The 15,487-nt window shown below is 61.4% G+C and overlaps 1 protein-coding gene across 1 annotated transcript in view; it reads left to right on the plus strand.

Moving 5' to 3' along the window:
* The first annotated feature begins 213 nt into the window (after positions 1–213).
* The window catches only part of LOC115931242 (spectrin beta chain, non-erythrocytic 5-like), a 30,186-nt gene continuing 14,912 nt past the window's right edge, over positions 214–15,487 (plus strand). The window contains 29 exon segments of the mRNA XM_063704471.1: positions 214–250; positions 635–663; positions 816–968; positions 1,264–1,394; positions 1,629–1,901; positions 2,412–2,786; positions 3,768–4,008; positions 4,176–4,315; positions 4,476–4,575; positions 4,839–5,009; positions 5,501–5,665; positions 6,067–6,281; positions 6,645–6,831; positions 7,077–7,277; positions 7,514–7,630; positions 8,664–8,821; positions 9,206–9,341; positions 9,603–9,748; positions 10,563–10,677; positions 10,770–10,880; positions 11,103–11,327; positions 12,568–12,771; positions 12,951–13,100; positions 13,529–13,633; positions 14,039–14,154; positions 14,156–14,204; positions 14,668–14,817; positions 14,932–15,123; positions 15,258–15,353. Of these exon segments, the coding sequence (XP_063560541.1) occupies positions 214–250; positions 635–663; positions 816–968; positions 1,264–1,394; positions 1,629–1,901; positions 2,412–2,786; positions 3,768–4,008; positions 4,176–4,315; positions 4,476–4,575; positions 4,839–5,009; positions 5,501–5,665; positions 6,067–6,281; positions 6,645–6,831; positions 7,077–7,277; positions 7,514–7,630; positions 8,664–8,821; positions 9,206–9,341; positions 9,603–9,748; positions 10,563–10,677; positions 10,770–10,880; positions 11,103–11,327; positions 12,568–12,771; positions 12,951–13,100; positions 13,529–13,633; positions 14,039–14,154; positions 14,156–14,204; positions 14,668–14,817; positions 14,932–15,123; positions 15,258–15,353 (4,488 nt within the window).

The raw sequence follows: 15,487 nt of genomic DNA on the forward strand, positions 1-15,487 counted from the left end.
CTGCAGTCTCAGCCTCCCTGGGCTCAAGTGATCCTCCCACCTCAGCCTCCCAAGCAGCTGGGACTACAGGAACATGCCACCACACTAGGCTAATTCATGTATTTTTCTGTAGGGATGGCACAGGTCCTTACCCTGTGCCAGCAGCTCGTGTGCAGTGATCCCAGGGGACAAGGCAGTGACTGACATGTTCCCTGTCCTCAAGGAGCTTTTATCATGGCTGAGAAGATGTCAGACAACTCATTAGATGCAGGTGTGATGGGATCACATGAGATGGTAGCCCAGGTCAGGCTGGAGGTCAGGGAAGGCACCTTGGAGGGAAGGACTTTTAAGCTGAGGCTTGAATGAGAAACAGAAAGCAGGTAAACCCAGGGGTGCTGGCCAGGACCTGTGCAAAGGTAGGAAGGGGGCCCAGCGGAGGAAGCGAAGGCCCGGGTGCCTGCAGCACAGACGCTGGGGAGGCCATGGCCAGAGGAGAGACTAGAGAGGCAGGTGGGGGTGGAGCAGGCAGAGGGAGCGGCGTGGATTTCACCTTAGAGCAGGGCTGGCACTGAGAGGTTTCAGCAGGGCAAGGCCAGACAGGAGCACACTGCCAGTGCCCTTTACCCTACCCTAAGCCCTTGCCATCTCCCTCCAGGTGGTGCCAAGAGGGCTCTGAGAGAGGATGTGGGGCCCAGCAGTGAGGCAGGGACCCCCTCTGGCCCTGACCCTGGGCTCTGCTGGTGGGCTGGGATGGGGAGGAGCACCCCTTTGACCCGCTCTGAGAGCCCTGTCGGGGGTCCTGACCCTCACCCCAGACTTGGGCCATCTCTCCCCAGCTCCGCAGGGCCCGGTTGGAGGAGGCCATGGCCCTGTTCGGTTTCTGCAGTTCCTGTGGGGAGCTCCAGTTGTGGCTGGAGAAGCAGACAGCGCTGCTCCAAAGGGTGCAGCCCCAGGCTGACACCCTGGAGGTCATGCAGCTCAAATATGAGGTACAGCCCTGGGAGCTTGGCACCTCCTCCTTGCCTTGCCCCTGCCTCCCTGTGGTCCGCTGCTGTGACTCAGTTTTCCAATTTAACTACGGTCCTGCCTGGGGGAGGGGAGCAGAGAGCTGGCCTGAATTTCGAGGGCCTCCTGGCCCTTAAGGACTCGGATGGCTGTCTTTCCAGGGGCAGGCAGCGTGCGCATCCCTGTAGCAGAGAGCACCACTCAGGTCTGTCATAGGCTAGAGGGGAGTGTGGGAAGAGAAAAAGTCCCCCAAGAGGGCTGGGTCCTCCTTTTCCCTAGAACTTCCTCACTGCCCTGGCTGGGGGAAAGGGCCTCTGGGCTGAGGTCAGCAGCTCTGCTGAGCAACTGAGGCAGAGATATCCTGGGAACTCCACAGAAATCCAACGACAGCAGGAGGAACTGAGACAGAGGTGAGAATGAGGCAGGAGTGCAGGTGGTGAGGCAGGCAGACACAGTGCCCAGCCCGGGCCTGACTCACTGGCCTCCCGCCATGCCAGGTGGAGAGGCTGGACGTGTCCGAGGCACAGGGAAGGGGCAAGGGACTGCCAGTCTGGCAGCTTCTGTCATGTGAGGCTCTGGCCAAGGCTCCAGGATGGATGGGGAGGTGTCCCTGTTGTGGAGACAACCTTGTACCCTCTGCCCAGGTGGGGGCAGCTGGAGGCCCTGAAGAGGGAGAAGGCCGTGCAGCTGGCACACAGTGTGGAAGTGTGCAGTTTTCTGCAGGAGTGTGGACCCACACAGGTCCAGCTGCGAGACATGCTCCTCCAGCTGGAGGCCCCGCAGCCAGGGAGCTCAGAGGACACCCGCCACGCCCTGCAGCTGGCCCAGAAGAAGACCCTGGTGCTGGAGAGGAGGGTCCACTTCCTCCAAAGTGTGGTCGTAAAGTACGGCCAGCGCAGTGGCGGCATTGGGAGGCAGTGAGGACCATGGGAAGGCATGGGCAGGGCAGTGGAATGAGGAAGGGACAGAAATTGGGATGGGGAGAGGATAGGTAGGAGGGCTGTGGCAAAGATGGGGGGATGATCAGGAGAAAATGCTCCTGGGGACAGGAAGAGCCCTATGTTTTTTTATTTCTTTTTGAGACGGAGTCTTGCTCTGTCGCTCAGGCTGAGTGCAGTGGCGTGATCTCGGCTCACTGGAAGCCCAGCCTCCCGGGTTCACGCCATTCTCCTGCCTCAGCCTCCCGAGTAGGTGGGACTACAGGCGCCCGCCACCACGCCTGGCTAATTTTTGTATTTTTAGTAGAGACGGGGTTTCACCATGTTAGCCAGGATGGTCTTGATCTCCTGACCTCGTGATCTGCCTGCCTCGGCCTCCCAAAGTGCTGGGATTACAGGCTTGAGCCACTGCACCTGGCGAGCCCTATGTTCTTGCTGCCCCCAGGTCAAGGGTGGGGTGGGCATTGAGAGTCACCACCACTCTCCCAGGGGGATGCAGGTTTGGAGAGAGGACATGTGCCTGGGGCACCAGGCCCAGGACAGGGCACTGACTGTGCAGCGCGCCCTGTCTCCCAGGGTCGAGGAGTCAGGCTACGCAGAGAGCCAGCCTCTGCAAGGACAGGTGGAGACGCTGCAGGGGCTGCTGAAGCAAGTACAGGAACAAGTGGCCCAACAGGCCCGGCGCCAGGCTGAGACTCAGGCCCAGCAGAGCTTCCTGCAAGAGAGCCGGCAACTGCTACCGTGGACAGAGAGTGTCCAGGCTCAGCTGCGCAGCAAGGAGGTGTCGGTGGATGTGGCCTCGGCTCAGCGGCTGCTGAGGGAGCACCAAGACCTGCTGGAGGAGATCCACCTGTGGCAGGAGAGGTCAGGACAGGAGGGCAGAAGGGGTGCACTTTGGGCTGGGCCCAGGGCTCTGGGCTCTGGGTTCAGGCCCAGAAAGAGCATGCGGGAGGTAGTGTGATTTCCCCAGGGAGGGGCCCAGACTGGTTGGTGTCTGGCATGCTGCTTGAGGCAAGTTTACACAGAGGAGGATATAATCTAGGACTGGGTCAGGCAGCCTGTACACTTCGAGGAGAGACCCAGGACACTGAGCTGCCTGGGAGGCTCTCTCCAGCCCAGGCCCGGCTGGCCCCCTCCAGGTGGGCCCGATGCATTGCTTTCAGGGCATCTAGCCTCCCCTGCCATCCTGGTAACATGGACCCCAGTGGCCCCTAAGTGGAATGGCTCAGGACCCACCCACGGGTCTGAGATCCCCACCTCCTTAGTAAGGTGGTGCCTCTCCTCCTGCAGGGATGATGTTGTGGGCTGGCAGGCAGGCAAGGCCACCAGGGACAGTCCACAGGCTGTGCCCCTCCTGAGGTCACTTGACAGGTGGTCAAGTGGGCACTGAAATGCATCTGGTCCTCAGCTTGCCAGACTCCAGTACCTGGTTCTGCAGCGGCTCAGAGGAAGTGGAGCCTTGCTCTAATTCACACAAGGGTGTTACCTGTTCCCAAGCCACCTGCTGAAAGGGGCACCTTTTCTAATTGTTCAAAGCCTCCATGGGGGCTTGCAGTGGCCCTGCGGCCAGGTGCTTTTGTGGCTTGCGTGATTTTTCTCTCTCACGCTGTGCTGCCTCCGCATGTCCTCTAGGCCGGGCATCGGCCGTTGGCAGTCCACACTTAAGGACGGCCGGCTGGAGCCGATGGGGGCTTGGGAACCCCTGCATCCTAAGCACTCTGCTGGGCCTATCACATTCAGTGTCTCATTCATGATCCAAGATGCGTGAACCCTGGAGGTGAGAGGAGAAGGAGGCTGACGAGGGAGCCTGCTGGGGTTTGACTCTCTGCCTGTCATCCTGGTCAGGCTGCAGCAGCTGGACGCTCAGAGCCAGCCCATGGCAGCCTTGGACTGCCCAGACTCCCAAGAGGTGGCCAACACTCTGAGGCTCCTGGGGCAGCAGGGCCAGGAGCTGAAGGTTGTGTGGGAGCAGAGGCAGCAGTGGCTGCAAGAGGGGCTGGAGCTGCAGAAGTTTGGCCGAGAAGTGGATGGTTTCACTGCCACCTGTGCCAACCACCAGGCCTGGCTGCACCTGGACAACCTTGGGGTATGGAGCAGGAATGTGGAGCTAGGCTGTCACTCCCCATCACTGGAGGGAGCTCATCCCCTTGAGTCCAGAAGCCAGGCTGGGCAGGAGGCCCTTGGGGCAGTGGCGGGTGAGATGGTCCTGACCCCCATTCTCCCACGCATGACCTCAGGTCTCTGCACTCCCAGGAGGACGTGAGGGAGGCCCTGAGCCTGCTGCAGCAGCACCGGGAGTTTGGGCGGCTCCTGAGCACCCTGGGGCCTCGGGCAGAGGCTCTGCGGGCACACGGCGAGAAGCTGGTTCAGAGCCAGCACCCAGCTGCACACACGTGAGCCTGGCCTCAGTCTGCAGCACCTGCAGATGACCCTTTCTCAGCCTGCACAGACGGCCGCCCTGGGGCTGGGAGAGTAGGGGGTGGCGGAGAGTGCACCTCGTGCTGGGGTGGGAGTCCTCTCCCATGCCCTCCTCCAACTCCCCCGGCCCTCCAGGGTCAGAGAGCAGCTGCAGAGTGTCCAGGCACAGTGGACCAGGCTCCAGGGGAGGAGTGAGCAGAGCAGGAGGCAGCTGCTGGCTTCCCTCCAGCTCCAGGTGAGGGGCTGGGCCCAGGTCGCATGAGGCCTCCCTGAAAAGAAAGCCTGAGACCGTACAGAGCTCTGTGCAGCCTACAGAGCACTTTCCTCACGCGCTATGTCATTCATCCTCTCAACACCTTCTGTGAGGCAGGCAACACAGCTCAGGTTTTTCCTGAGGAGGAAAACGGGGGCTGTGGCCACACCACCCTCAGATGCAGGGCTAGGCACCAGCCCCCACCCGCCGTGCTCTGAGACCCACTCTCGCCTGGTTCTTGGCAGGAGTGGAAGCAGGATGTGGCAGAGCTGATGCAGTGGATGGAAGAGAAGGGGCTGATGGCTGTGCATGAGCCCTCCGGAGCGCGCAGAAACATCCTGCAGACACTCAAGCGGCACGAAGCAGCTGAGAGTGAGCTACTCGCCACCCGCAGACACGTGGAGGCCCTGCAGCAGGTGGGGGACACGGGACAGAGGGTGCAGAGCCTCCTTGTCTTCAAATTCCCAACCCTACTGCACCACCTGTTTTCATGGAAGAGTCTTTGAAGGAAAAATCAGCCTCAGCGTGAACCTAGAACCTCCCCCTGCAAGCCTCCTTGATGCTGCTGGCATCCCCTTGGCACCCAAACCAGCCCCAAAGCTGCCGCCATCCATCCCTTCCCCCACAACTCTCCATGGCAAGTCCCAGAGCCGGCCACCTCTACCAGAACACGGCTCTCCCCAGCCACCAACCTAATGCCGGCTCACCCCGCTCTATTTGCAGGGGTCAGAGGAAAGCCCCCCTACCTGCAGTTTTGGGGCCACGTGAACTGCTTTCTTCCAGGCAGCCCATGGAGTGCAGCTGTGGTCACCCCCTCACCTCCACTGCCACCCAGGTCCAGCCTGCTGCGGCCACTGGTGGTACCAGCAGCTCAGCCAAACTCCCTGGGCCTTTGTCTCCACTCCAGGTTGGGAGAGAGCTGTTGAGTAGGAGGCCCTGTGGCCGGGAGGACATACAAACCAGGCTTCAAGGCCTTAGAAGCAAGTGGGAAGCTTTGAACCGCAAGATGACTGAGCGTGGGGACGAGCTCCAGCAGGCTGGACAGCAGGAGCAACTCCTGAGGCAGCTGCAGGTCCACTGGGAAGAGGGACAGGGCACAAGAGGGAGACGGAGGCCGGGCTGGGCTGGACAGAACGGGGAGGGAGAAGTCTGGGTGTTCTGCTGACCCTGGCTCTGCAGCCTTTGGAGGCTTCTGGCCTAGGACAAGCTGAGCGTGGCTTTCCGCTCAGTCGGCCAATGCAGGATTCTCTCCTGTGTGCCCAGCGGGTGGTCAGCACCACTTGAGTCCCCCAGGGAAGAAGAAGCGTGAGGGAACAGGGGAAGATTGGGCACTTCTGGCCGAGGGTTGGCAGTGGTGGGGACAGAGCTCCCTGGTGAATCTGGTCCTAAAAGTCCAACAGTCCCAGAGCCCGGGAAGGCCACTTGCTGTGCTGTACACAGAGAACCTAATGCAGCTCCATGCGTCCCTCCCAGGATGCAAAGGAGCAGCTGGAGCAGCTCGAAGGGGCCCTACAGAGCTCGGAGACAGGGCAGGACCTGCGCTCCAGCCACAGGCTGCAGAAACGGCACCAACAGCTGGAGAGTGAGAGCCGGACCCTGGCTGCCAAGATGGCTGCCCTCGCCTCCAAGGCCCATGGCGTGGCCGCCTCCCCGGCCATCCTGGAAGAGACCCAGAAGCACCTCCGGAGGTGGGGCCTGTCCTCCCACCCACCTGTGTGTCACTCCTCCATGTGAATTTAAGGTCCCACAAGATGGCACCCACAGGACCGGGGTGTCCAGATCTCCTCCCTTATGAGTAGAGTCATTCTGGGTTGGGAGGGTCGGAGACCCCATTATGCATCCTTAGCAGGACCCCCACAGTGCGGTCAGGCGAGTCATCTAGGCCATGAGGTGGGGCCCTGGCGCCCTTCCACTGCCTCCCTTTGTCAGATGGGGCTTTGCTCTATTCCCTGGTCTTGTTCTTCACGGGCCCTGGCTTGGCCAAGGAAAGAACCAGGAGCCTTGTGCTCACTCTGTTCCCAACCTCTCCCATCTCTTCCTCCTCCTCCTAGGCTGGAGCTTCTGCAGGGGCATCTGGCCATCCGAGGCCTGCAGCTGCAGGCCTCAGTGGAGCTGCACCAGTTCTGCCACCTGAGCAACATGGAGCTCTCTTGGGTAGCCGAGCACATGCCCCATGGCAGCCCCACCAGCTATACCGAGTGCTTGAATGGTGCCCAGAGCCTTCACCGCAAGCACAAGGTAATAGCCCTCTCTTCCTACAGGATTACCGACATCCGCTTCCCAGACCTTAGAAACCCTCTGCCCCTACTCAGATGTCCTGGCCTCTAAGCCCTCACCCCTGGGTATCCCAATTTCCAAATCTCTACTCCAGCTATTTTGACCCTGGGGGTCTTGCCATGATTGGGGCCTGGAGCCACATCCATGGCTCTGCTCCGGATGCCCCTGGGTTAAGGGCAGCAGCCTCTCAAGCCACTCTGTGGCAGGAGCTCCAGGTGGAGGTAAAAGCTCACCAGGGGCAGGTGCAACGGGTGCTGAGTTCTGGGCGGAGCCTGGCAGCCTCAGGGCACCCCCAAGCCCAACACATCGTGGAGCAGTGCCAGGAGCTGGAAGGCCACTGGGCAGAGCTGGAGAGGGCATGTGAGGCGCGGGCCCAGTGTCTGCAGCAGGCTGTCGCTTTCCAGCAGGTAGGATGCAGAGAGGTGGGGTTGGGGGAAGAGGCAGAAGTCAGGGCTCCTTGAGGGGCCACCTGTGGGACTCTCAGGGAGGCGGATCAGTGGTGGGGGCTCTGGTCTGGGAGCTGATGGGTGCCCCTATGGGCACAGAAGCCCCTTTGATGCTGGAGAGCAGGGGCAGATGTCTCCAGGGCTGACGGAGGGTCCTGTCTGAGATCCTCCAGGTGAGTTGGCCCCACTCTTGGCAGTACTTTCTGGATGTGTCAGAGCTGGAGGGCTGGGTGGAGGAGAAGTGGCCGCTGGTGAGCAGTCGGGACTATGGCAGAGACGAGGCAGCCACCCTCAGGCTCATTAACAAGCACCAGGTACCACGTCCTGAGCCTCCCCTGCAGTGTGGTCTGGGTGATGATGGACCACGGGGAGAGGGCTGTCACCCTCCCTCTCTCAGAGGCACAGAGCCCTGCTCTTGCTTCCTGGAGACACAGACAGCCCCATCCCCACTGCCCACCCAGATCCCACAGTGCCCCTTCTTCCAAGGCAACCTGGGCACTGTGATGTACACGCTTTCTCCCTTCATCTTCTTACGAGTCTTGCCTCTCCCTGTGGCCTTGGGGTTTCTCTGCCTCCTCTTGCTTCCTCTCTACCCCACCCCTGGCACTTTTCTCCTCTGTCAAGGTCACCTGCCCAGCCCGCTCCACATCTCCCACAGGTGTCTTCCTCCCAGGCTTTACCTGTCATCCTTTGAGTTAACCAAATGCCCTTCATGAAGCCGACCTCCTCCCACAAACATCCCCTGGCTGAAGGGAGGGAGGTCTCGAAGTCGCCTTCCTCACTCCTGAATTCGGACTCCCAGAACCACACAAGCTTCAAAGCCTGGAGCCCACGGCAGTCCCGGTTCCTGCTGTCACTGAATTGTCCTCCTGTCTGGGCATGTTTCCTGCACAGCCCCAGTTGCAGTGTGTTCCGCGACAGGACCTTCAGAGAGGGTCTTTCTAAAGGCCTGTAGCCTTGGCCTCACGGAGCACCCATCTCCCGGCTACACCGGACAGCTTGTTTAACTCTGCCTCTCTCTTACACATGGATGTTGGGGTCCAGTCTAATGCCTCCTGTGCCCTCCCTTCCTTGGCCCAGATTAGCCAGCATTCACCTTTCCCTGCTAAATAATGAGCCCTCAGTGGGCACAGACAAGGTGTTCACTTTATGGAACAATAAGTACTTACTCCATCAGTAATGGGTAGATGGATGCTGGGTGGGTGGATGGATGAGTTGAGGTAGATGGGATGGGCGTGTGAGTGGTGGGTGAATGGATGAGGATTGGTGACTGGATGGGTGGGGGACGGACAGGTGGGTGGATGAGTCACCCAGGCTGAGCCTGGCATGGGTCCTCATGCATCATAGGCTCTACGGGAGGAACTAGCCGTTTACTGGAGCTCCATGGAGGAGCTTGACCAGACGGCCCAAACCCTCACTGGCCCCGAAGTCCCTGAGCAGCCGCGTGTGGTGCGATAGAGGCTCCGGGAGCAGCTGCGAGCACTGCAGGAGTTGGCAGCCACACGGTGAGGACACCATAACCCCTCTCATCAGTGGGTACAGGAGGCCTAGCCACAGCTGACTGTTCCCATGCCATGGCCCAAAGTCAATCAGAACTCATGACCCCAGGCTGTAGAGATGCATTGGGAGAAGGGTGTGTGTTGCTCACCTCTTTCCATAAATTCTTCAGTGAGGCCCCACAACTCCCTGCAGTCCATCTCCCCACGTCCACACCCTCCTCTGCCCCTACACCTGCACTGCTGTGTCTACTCCTCCCTGAATCGTGAGCCGCAGGCTTGGACAGAGACCATGAGTAACCCCAGTTTTCAGATTGGCCCCTCTGGCTGGCCCGACTGGCCCCCTGGGGGGTGGGCAACTCACTTCTGGGGAACCACGGGCTGTCACCACAGGCACCGGGAACTGGAGGGGACCCTGAGGCTGCACGAGTTCCTGAGGGAGGCCAAGGACCTGCAGGGCTGGCTGGCAAGCCAGAAGCAGGCAGCCAAAGGAGGGGAGAGCCTGGGGGAGGACCCCGAGCACGCCCTGGTGAGAAGAGGGCCAGGGTCAAGGAGGGTGCCCTGGGGCAGAGCCTGTGGGGTGGGGAAGCTGGCTCTGGCGGGGCGGAGGAAGAAGGTGGCAGCAGAGCGGTGAGCCCTGGCTGAGGTGGGGCCTCCTGAGTGGAGTGGGCAGACGCCGTGGCTGTCCAAGCCCACATCACCCAGTTGGGCACTGAGGTGCCTCGATTCCCAGGCTGCTTGACGCCTAACCGGCCGGGGGCTACCCTGTCACCCACTCCCCTCTTCTCAGCACCTCTGCACCAAGTTTGCAAAGTTTCAGCACCAAGTGGAGATGGGCAGCCAGCGGGTGGCTGCCTGCCGGCCGCTGGCGGAGAGCCTGCTAGAGCGTGGGCACAGTGCTGGCCCCATGGTCCGTCAGAGGCAGCAGGATCTGCAGTGAGTGCCCAGAGGGCCAGGCCAGCATGGGGTTTGGGGGAAGGAGCTGGGCAGGCAGGGCCCAGAGTGGTAAGAGAGGATGGCATGCTGTGAGGGCCACGCTGGCCCTGGCTGCCCACAGGGCTCTGCAGGGGGCCTAGCTCCAGAGAAGCTGAGCCCGCCACAGGCTCTGGTCTGTGAAGGGAGGTGAGGCTGGGTGTGCAGGTCAGAGTCCTGCTCCCAGGATTGAGAGCAGGAGCTGTGGGAAGATGGTGGGGCCAGACATCAGGGCCTTCCCCTGAGCTACCCCAGCTCCTGTGCTCACTCGGGACAGCCCATGCCTCGTGTGGTTCCTAGCTGTCCACTTGGCTGATTTGGATCCACTCCCAGCCTGTGAGCTTTGAGGCAAGGTCATGACTTGCTCATAACCCCTAGCCCAGAGCCTGGCCTGGCAGAAGCCTTAGGAGCTCAGCCAGTTGCAGAGTTAGCGAGGAACGGAGAGATGTGGCCTCTGCCCACAAAGCGTCTGTGATCATAACCTGGGTGACGCACTATGAGTCAAAGCACAGGATGTAAGGAGTATCACAGCACAGATACCATGCAGTGCCGAGCATTACAGCAGCAAAGCACTGAATTCATGGTAAAGCTAGAAGACAGGCTCCCAGGAAGAAGGTGCGTAGGCAGGGCCACAGGCGGGAGAGGTTTTAAGGAGGAGGAGCTTTGGGCAAGTCCCGATACAACTCAGAGAGGAGCGGGCTGACCAGACCTAGCGGGAGGGAGGAATGAGACGGCCCGGCAGCTGATCCCCGGCTGGTCTTCCACACGCCGTGGGCAGGGCCGCCTGGTCGGAGCTGTGGGAGCGGACCCAGGCCCGAGGCCACGTGCTCCGAGACGCCGAGACCTCCCTCAGAGTTCACAGAGATCTCTTGGAAGTCCTCACCCAGGTCCAGGTGTGAGCCGGAGGGGTGGCTAGAAGTGGATACACTCCAGGCTCAGTGCCCACCCTCCATCCCTCATCTCCTCGGCATTCTCCCTTCCTCAGGAGAAAGCCACGAGCCTCCCCAACAATGTGGCACGGGACCTGCGTGGGCTGGAGGCCCAGCTGAGAAGCCACCAGGGGCTGGAGCGAGAACTCGTGGGCACCGAGCGGCAGGTGAGCCCAGCTGGCTGCCTCTCCGACCCAGGCCCCTGCAGCCCCCTCAGGCTGGCCCGCCTGTTCCTCTAGATTTTCCAGTCTCCCTCAGAGCCTCCCATGGGCCTACTGTGCATGGCAGGACGTGGCCCAAGGGGGCCAGAGTTCCCAGGCAAGGGATACATCTGCGAGATAATCAGGAGGACATGACCCTTGCCTCCCTGTTCCCTGCCCCTCCCGCAGCTGCAGGAACTGCTGGAGACTGCAGGCAGGGTGCAGAAGCTGTGTCCGGGGCCTCAGGCCCATGCGGTGCAGCAGAGGCAGCAAGCTGTGACGCAGGCATGGGCAGTGCTGCAGCGACGCATGGAGCAGCGACGCATGGAGCAGCGCCGCATGGAGCAGCGCCGCATGGAGCAGCGCAGGGCCCAGCTGGAGCGGGCACGCCTCCTGGCCCGCTTCCACACAGCGGTGAGGGCTCCTGCCCCTTGGGTGGCGTGTGTGTGCATGTGTGTGTGCTGCACCATGCATGGGCATGCACGCATGAGGCCCTCCAGCTCCGGAGGGAGAACAAGCATGGACTTGGGTGGGAGAGCACGAGCACACGGGATGTCAGTCTGGCTGGTCAGGGGCTGAGCACATGGGTGTAGCAGTGACACCTTAGGGTCTGGGTCAGTGCCAGCAAGGTGAGTGGCAGGGCAGTCATGCAGGGTCCCAGCCAGGGCTGGGAGTAAGAACTGCCCAGGAAAGCTCATAACTGGAGACCCAGATGTTAGACAGTGACCTCTGGATCAGTCAGTATCTATTTAATGTCTGTCTTCAGCTCCCTGCTGAAGCCACGGGTGGAGAGAGGAGGGCAATATAGAAGCTATGGAAAGTGGAACTGCTGCCCTCATGGAGCCCTGCTTCCTGGGGAGATGAGCCCGAAACCCAGAGAATCAGACTGGGACAGTAGGTCCTGGCCACGGGGTGTCCCCGGCATCCCACTGTCCTGGGACCTGGCAGACCAGGAGGCCCAAACTGACACTGCAAAAAGGCTTGAGTTTAGGGACCTAACTCTGCTGATTTGCTAGCAGTGTGAGCTTGAGCAAGGCACTTAACCCTGGGTTTGCCATGCACTTAGAGTTTACAAGACTCTTTGTGCCATTTACCCTTCCTTCCTCCATGCAATGAGATATTTGGACAAGGGCCTGAAGTCCCTCCAGCACCAATCTTGTATAGTTGTACACAAATCAGCAGAAGACTGTAAGGGTTACATTAGTAATTCAGAGAACAAGGAGAGCAGTGCAATGTCAAATACCAGGGAAGGCTTTGCCCAGGCAAAGGCGGCCAAGGGGCCTTTGAAGAGCAGGTGAACTTTCTTTCCCCATCAAGCAGTCTTGATGGGGCTGATCTTGCTAGCCGCCAGTCCTCTCATGGCCTCATCCAGGTGAGCTCTGTAGAGATGGGAAGGCAGGAGGAACAAAGGGCAGAGATGTGTCGTGGTGAGGGTCTGGCTCATGTAGGGGGTTCGTGGTTCTGGGAGGATCGGGTTGGATGAGAACGGAGAAACCAAGTGACAAAGGGCCACACGTGCCTCACCCGAGGCCCTGACCCAGGTCGGCTCGGGCTGTGTGAGTGGACTCAGGTGGGCTGCAGTTGCCTCAGCACCTGATTTCCTGCTGCCCAGCCCAGCCCTCACCCGGCTCTCCCTCCGTGTCCCCGGGATCAGGTGCGTGACTACGCCTCCTGGGCAGCCCGCATGTGCCAGGACCTGCAGGTGGAGGAGAGTTCGCAAGAGCCTAGCAGTGGCCCGCTGAAGCTCAGTGCCCACCAGTGGCTCCGGGCAGAGCTGGAGGCCCGGGAGAAGCTGTGGCAGCAGGCCACCCAGCTGGGCCAGCAGGCACTTCTTGCTGCAGGGACACCCACCAAGGAGGTGGGCCCCCTTCCCGGGTGCCCCCACATACCCCAGCTGACCTAGCCTGTGCCTGGCCACCTGGTGCCCTGTCCTACTGTGCCATGCTGGCCTCTCCTCAGGAGCTTCCCTCAGGATCCAGTCCTCACCTCACCCACACCACCCTCCCCAGCTGAGGCTCCTCATGTGTCCATCCCCAGGTCCAGGAAGAGCTTCGAGCCCTGCAGGACCAGCGGGACCAGGTGTATCAGGCCTGGGCACGGAAGCAAGAGAGGCTGCAGGCCGAGCAGCAGGAGCAGCTCTTCCTCAGAGAGTGCGGCCGCCTGGAGGAGATCCTTGCGGCCCGGGAGGCAGGTCCCCTCCCGCCCTCACATTCCGCTCAGCCTCCTGCTCCTCCTTTCCATTCCCCTCTCTGCTCAGTCCCTTTCCTCCTGCCTCTCTGGCTTTTTCTCTAATATGAGGCAGCTGTGCACAAGTCCTTCCAGGTGGCCATGGTGAAGTGCTGAGGCCCCTGAGCGTCCACTGACATCCCCAGCCCCTATCCCAGACTGAGCCCCGAGGAAGTTGGCCAGAGGCTGGTCATGCTCCCCACATGGTGCAGAGGTTGAGGTGTCGCAGCCTCCCAACCTGGACTCCCACTCCTCACAGCTCCATGCCAAGCTCAGTGGGCACTCCTAAGGCCCTGCCATACCCAGAGTGCCCATGGGCACAGACTGCAGCTGGAGGGGCTGGCTGGCTGGAAGGCTTGGTGGCCTCTTTGACTTTTCTGTGGATCCAGGTCTCCCTGAAAACCACTGCCTTGGGGAGCTCGGTGGAAGAGGTAGAGCAGTTGATTCGCAAGCATGAGGTCTTCCTGAAGGTTCTGACTGCCCAGGACAAGAAGGTAATGGAGTCAGGAGGCCTGGGCGTGGTCAGAGTGTGGTGGTCGGGAGAGAGTCCTGAAGGGGGTCACGCTTGGTGCGTTCCTGGAGGCAGTGCTGATGAGCCTGCGAGGCTGGGGGCCTGGTTGGGGTTGACTGCGCAAGTTGTATGTGTGGCTCAAGAAGAGGGCCCGGGGGAGATGGGCCACACTGCAGAGACCCACACGGGGCATTCGGCTCTGTCCACACCATGTGGTCCTTGGGGAGCAGACTGGTCTGGCTTGTGGCTGGGAGGATCAGACACCCCTCAGCCATGTGGGGCTGAGGAAAGGGCTCCGGGGCCCTCAAAGAAAGGACTGTGAGCCCTGCAGGCCAGGCCCTACCCCAGCCCAGGGTGGGAGAGCAGCAGCTGTGCTCCTGCCCCACAGGAGGCAGCCCTGCGTGAGCGGCTGAAGACGCTCCGGCGCCCCCGGGTGCGGGACCGGCTTCCCATCCTGCTGCAGCGCCGGGTGAGAGTGAAGGAGCTGGCGGAGAGCCGGGGACACCCTGCATGCCTCCCTGCTGATGGCCAGCTTCACCCAGGCCGCAACTCAGGTCAGAGGGCACCCCCAGCCCAGGGCCTTCCACTGGAACCACACTCGACAGTTTTCAGCCGCCTTCACACCGAAACACTGTGAGGCGGAAACAGGTTCAGGGGGTGGATGGCTTTCCCAGAGGCTGCGCTGGAGCCCAGAACATGGGATCTAAGCCCCTTTGTGTGGAGACCCCACCAGCGTCCCGAGCTGGTGGGCCAGGGCAAGAGAGGTGGGGAAGGGAGCAGAGCAGCCCAGGACCCCAGGAGTAGGGGCCACACCTCCAAAACGAGAGCCCACCCAAGGCCCTGCCCGGCTGCCTCCTGCAGCAACCTTCCGGAGCTGGAACCTTCAGGGCTCATTTACCAGGTGCTGCCCGCCCCACCCCTGAGGCCAGCCTCCTGGGAATGGCTGGGGGCTAGGCCTGTGGCGTCTGGGACCTGAGGCTGCAGAACATTGCAGCATTCATGTCCCACCCCCACCAGGCTCAGGACTGGATCCAGGCGTGGGCCCAGCAGCTGAAGGAGCCGATCCCTCCTGGGGACCTGAGAGATAAGCTGAAGCGCCTGCTGAAACACCAGGCCTTTGAGGCTGAAGTCCAGGCCCATGAGGAGGTCATGACCTCTGTTGCCAAGGTAACAACCGGGCCCTCAGCCCCATGCCTGCCCCAAAGTGTGGCCCAGGGACGATGTCAGTCTTAGGAGGAAGTGCAGCAGGCAAGATGTCCTGTGTCCCCTCTCTCCCTCCAGAAGGGAGAGGCTCTCCTGGCACAGAGTCACCCTCGAGCCAGAGAGGTCTCCCAGCGGCTGCAGGGCCTGCGGAAGCACTGGGAGGACCTGAGGCAGGCAATGGCCCTCAGGGGCCAGGAGCTGGAGGACAGGCGGAACTTCCTGGAGTTCCTGCAGAGAGTGGACCTTGCAGAGGCCTGGATCCAGGAGAAGGTGTAGCCCCAGCTGGGTGGGGGCTGAGAGATGGGGGGAGGAGCCCTCCCTTGACAGGAGGGATCCCCAGCAGCGGGTGCCAGGAGCCTGGGCTGGTGCTCAGAGCGTTCCCTCCCCACCCTCGGCCTTCACAGGAGGTGAAGATGAATGTTGGTGACCTGGGCCAGGAGCTGGAGCACTGCCTGCAGCTCCGACGGCGGCTCCGCGAGTTCCGAGGAAACTCGGCCGGGGTAAGGGGGCCTTGCTGGGTAGAGGATGGCCATGCATCCCGCACTGAAAATCCAACTGAGAGCAGGGAAAGAGTGTGGTCTGTAGAGCAGGGCGTGGGCGCCATGCCTGCTCCTCCCATGCCCTCGGGCAGGCT

The sequence above is a fragment of the Gorilla gorilla genome, chromosome 1 (genome assembly GCF_029281585.2).
Source record: "Gorilla gorilla gorilla isolate KB3781 chromosome 1, NHGRI_mGorGor1-v2.1_pri, whole genome shotgun sequence".
In the NCBI taxonomy this organism is placed as follows: Eukaryota; Metazoa; Chordata; class Mammalia; order Primates; family Hominidae; genus Gorilla; species Gorilla gorilla.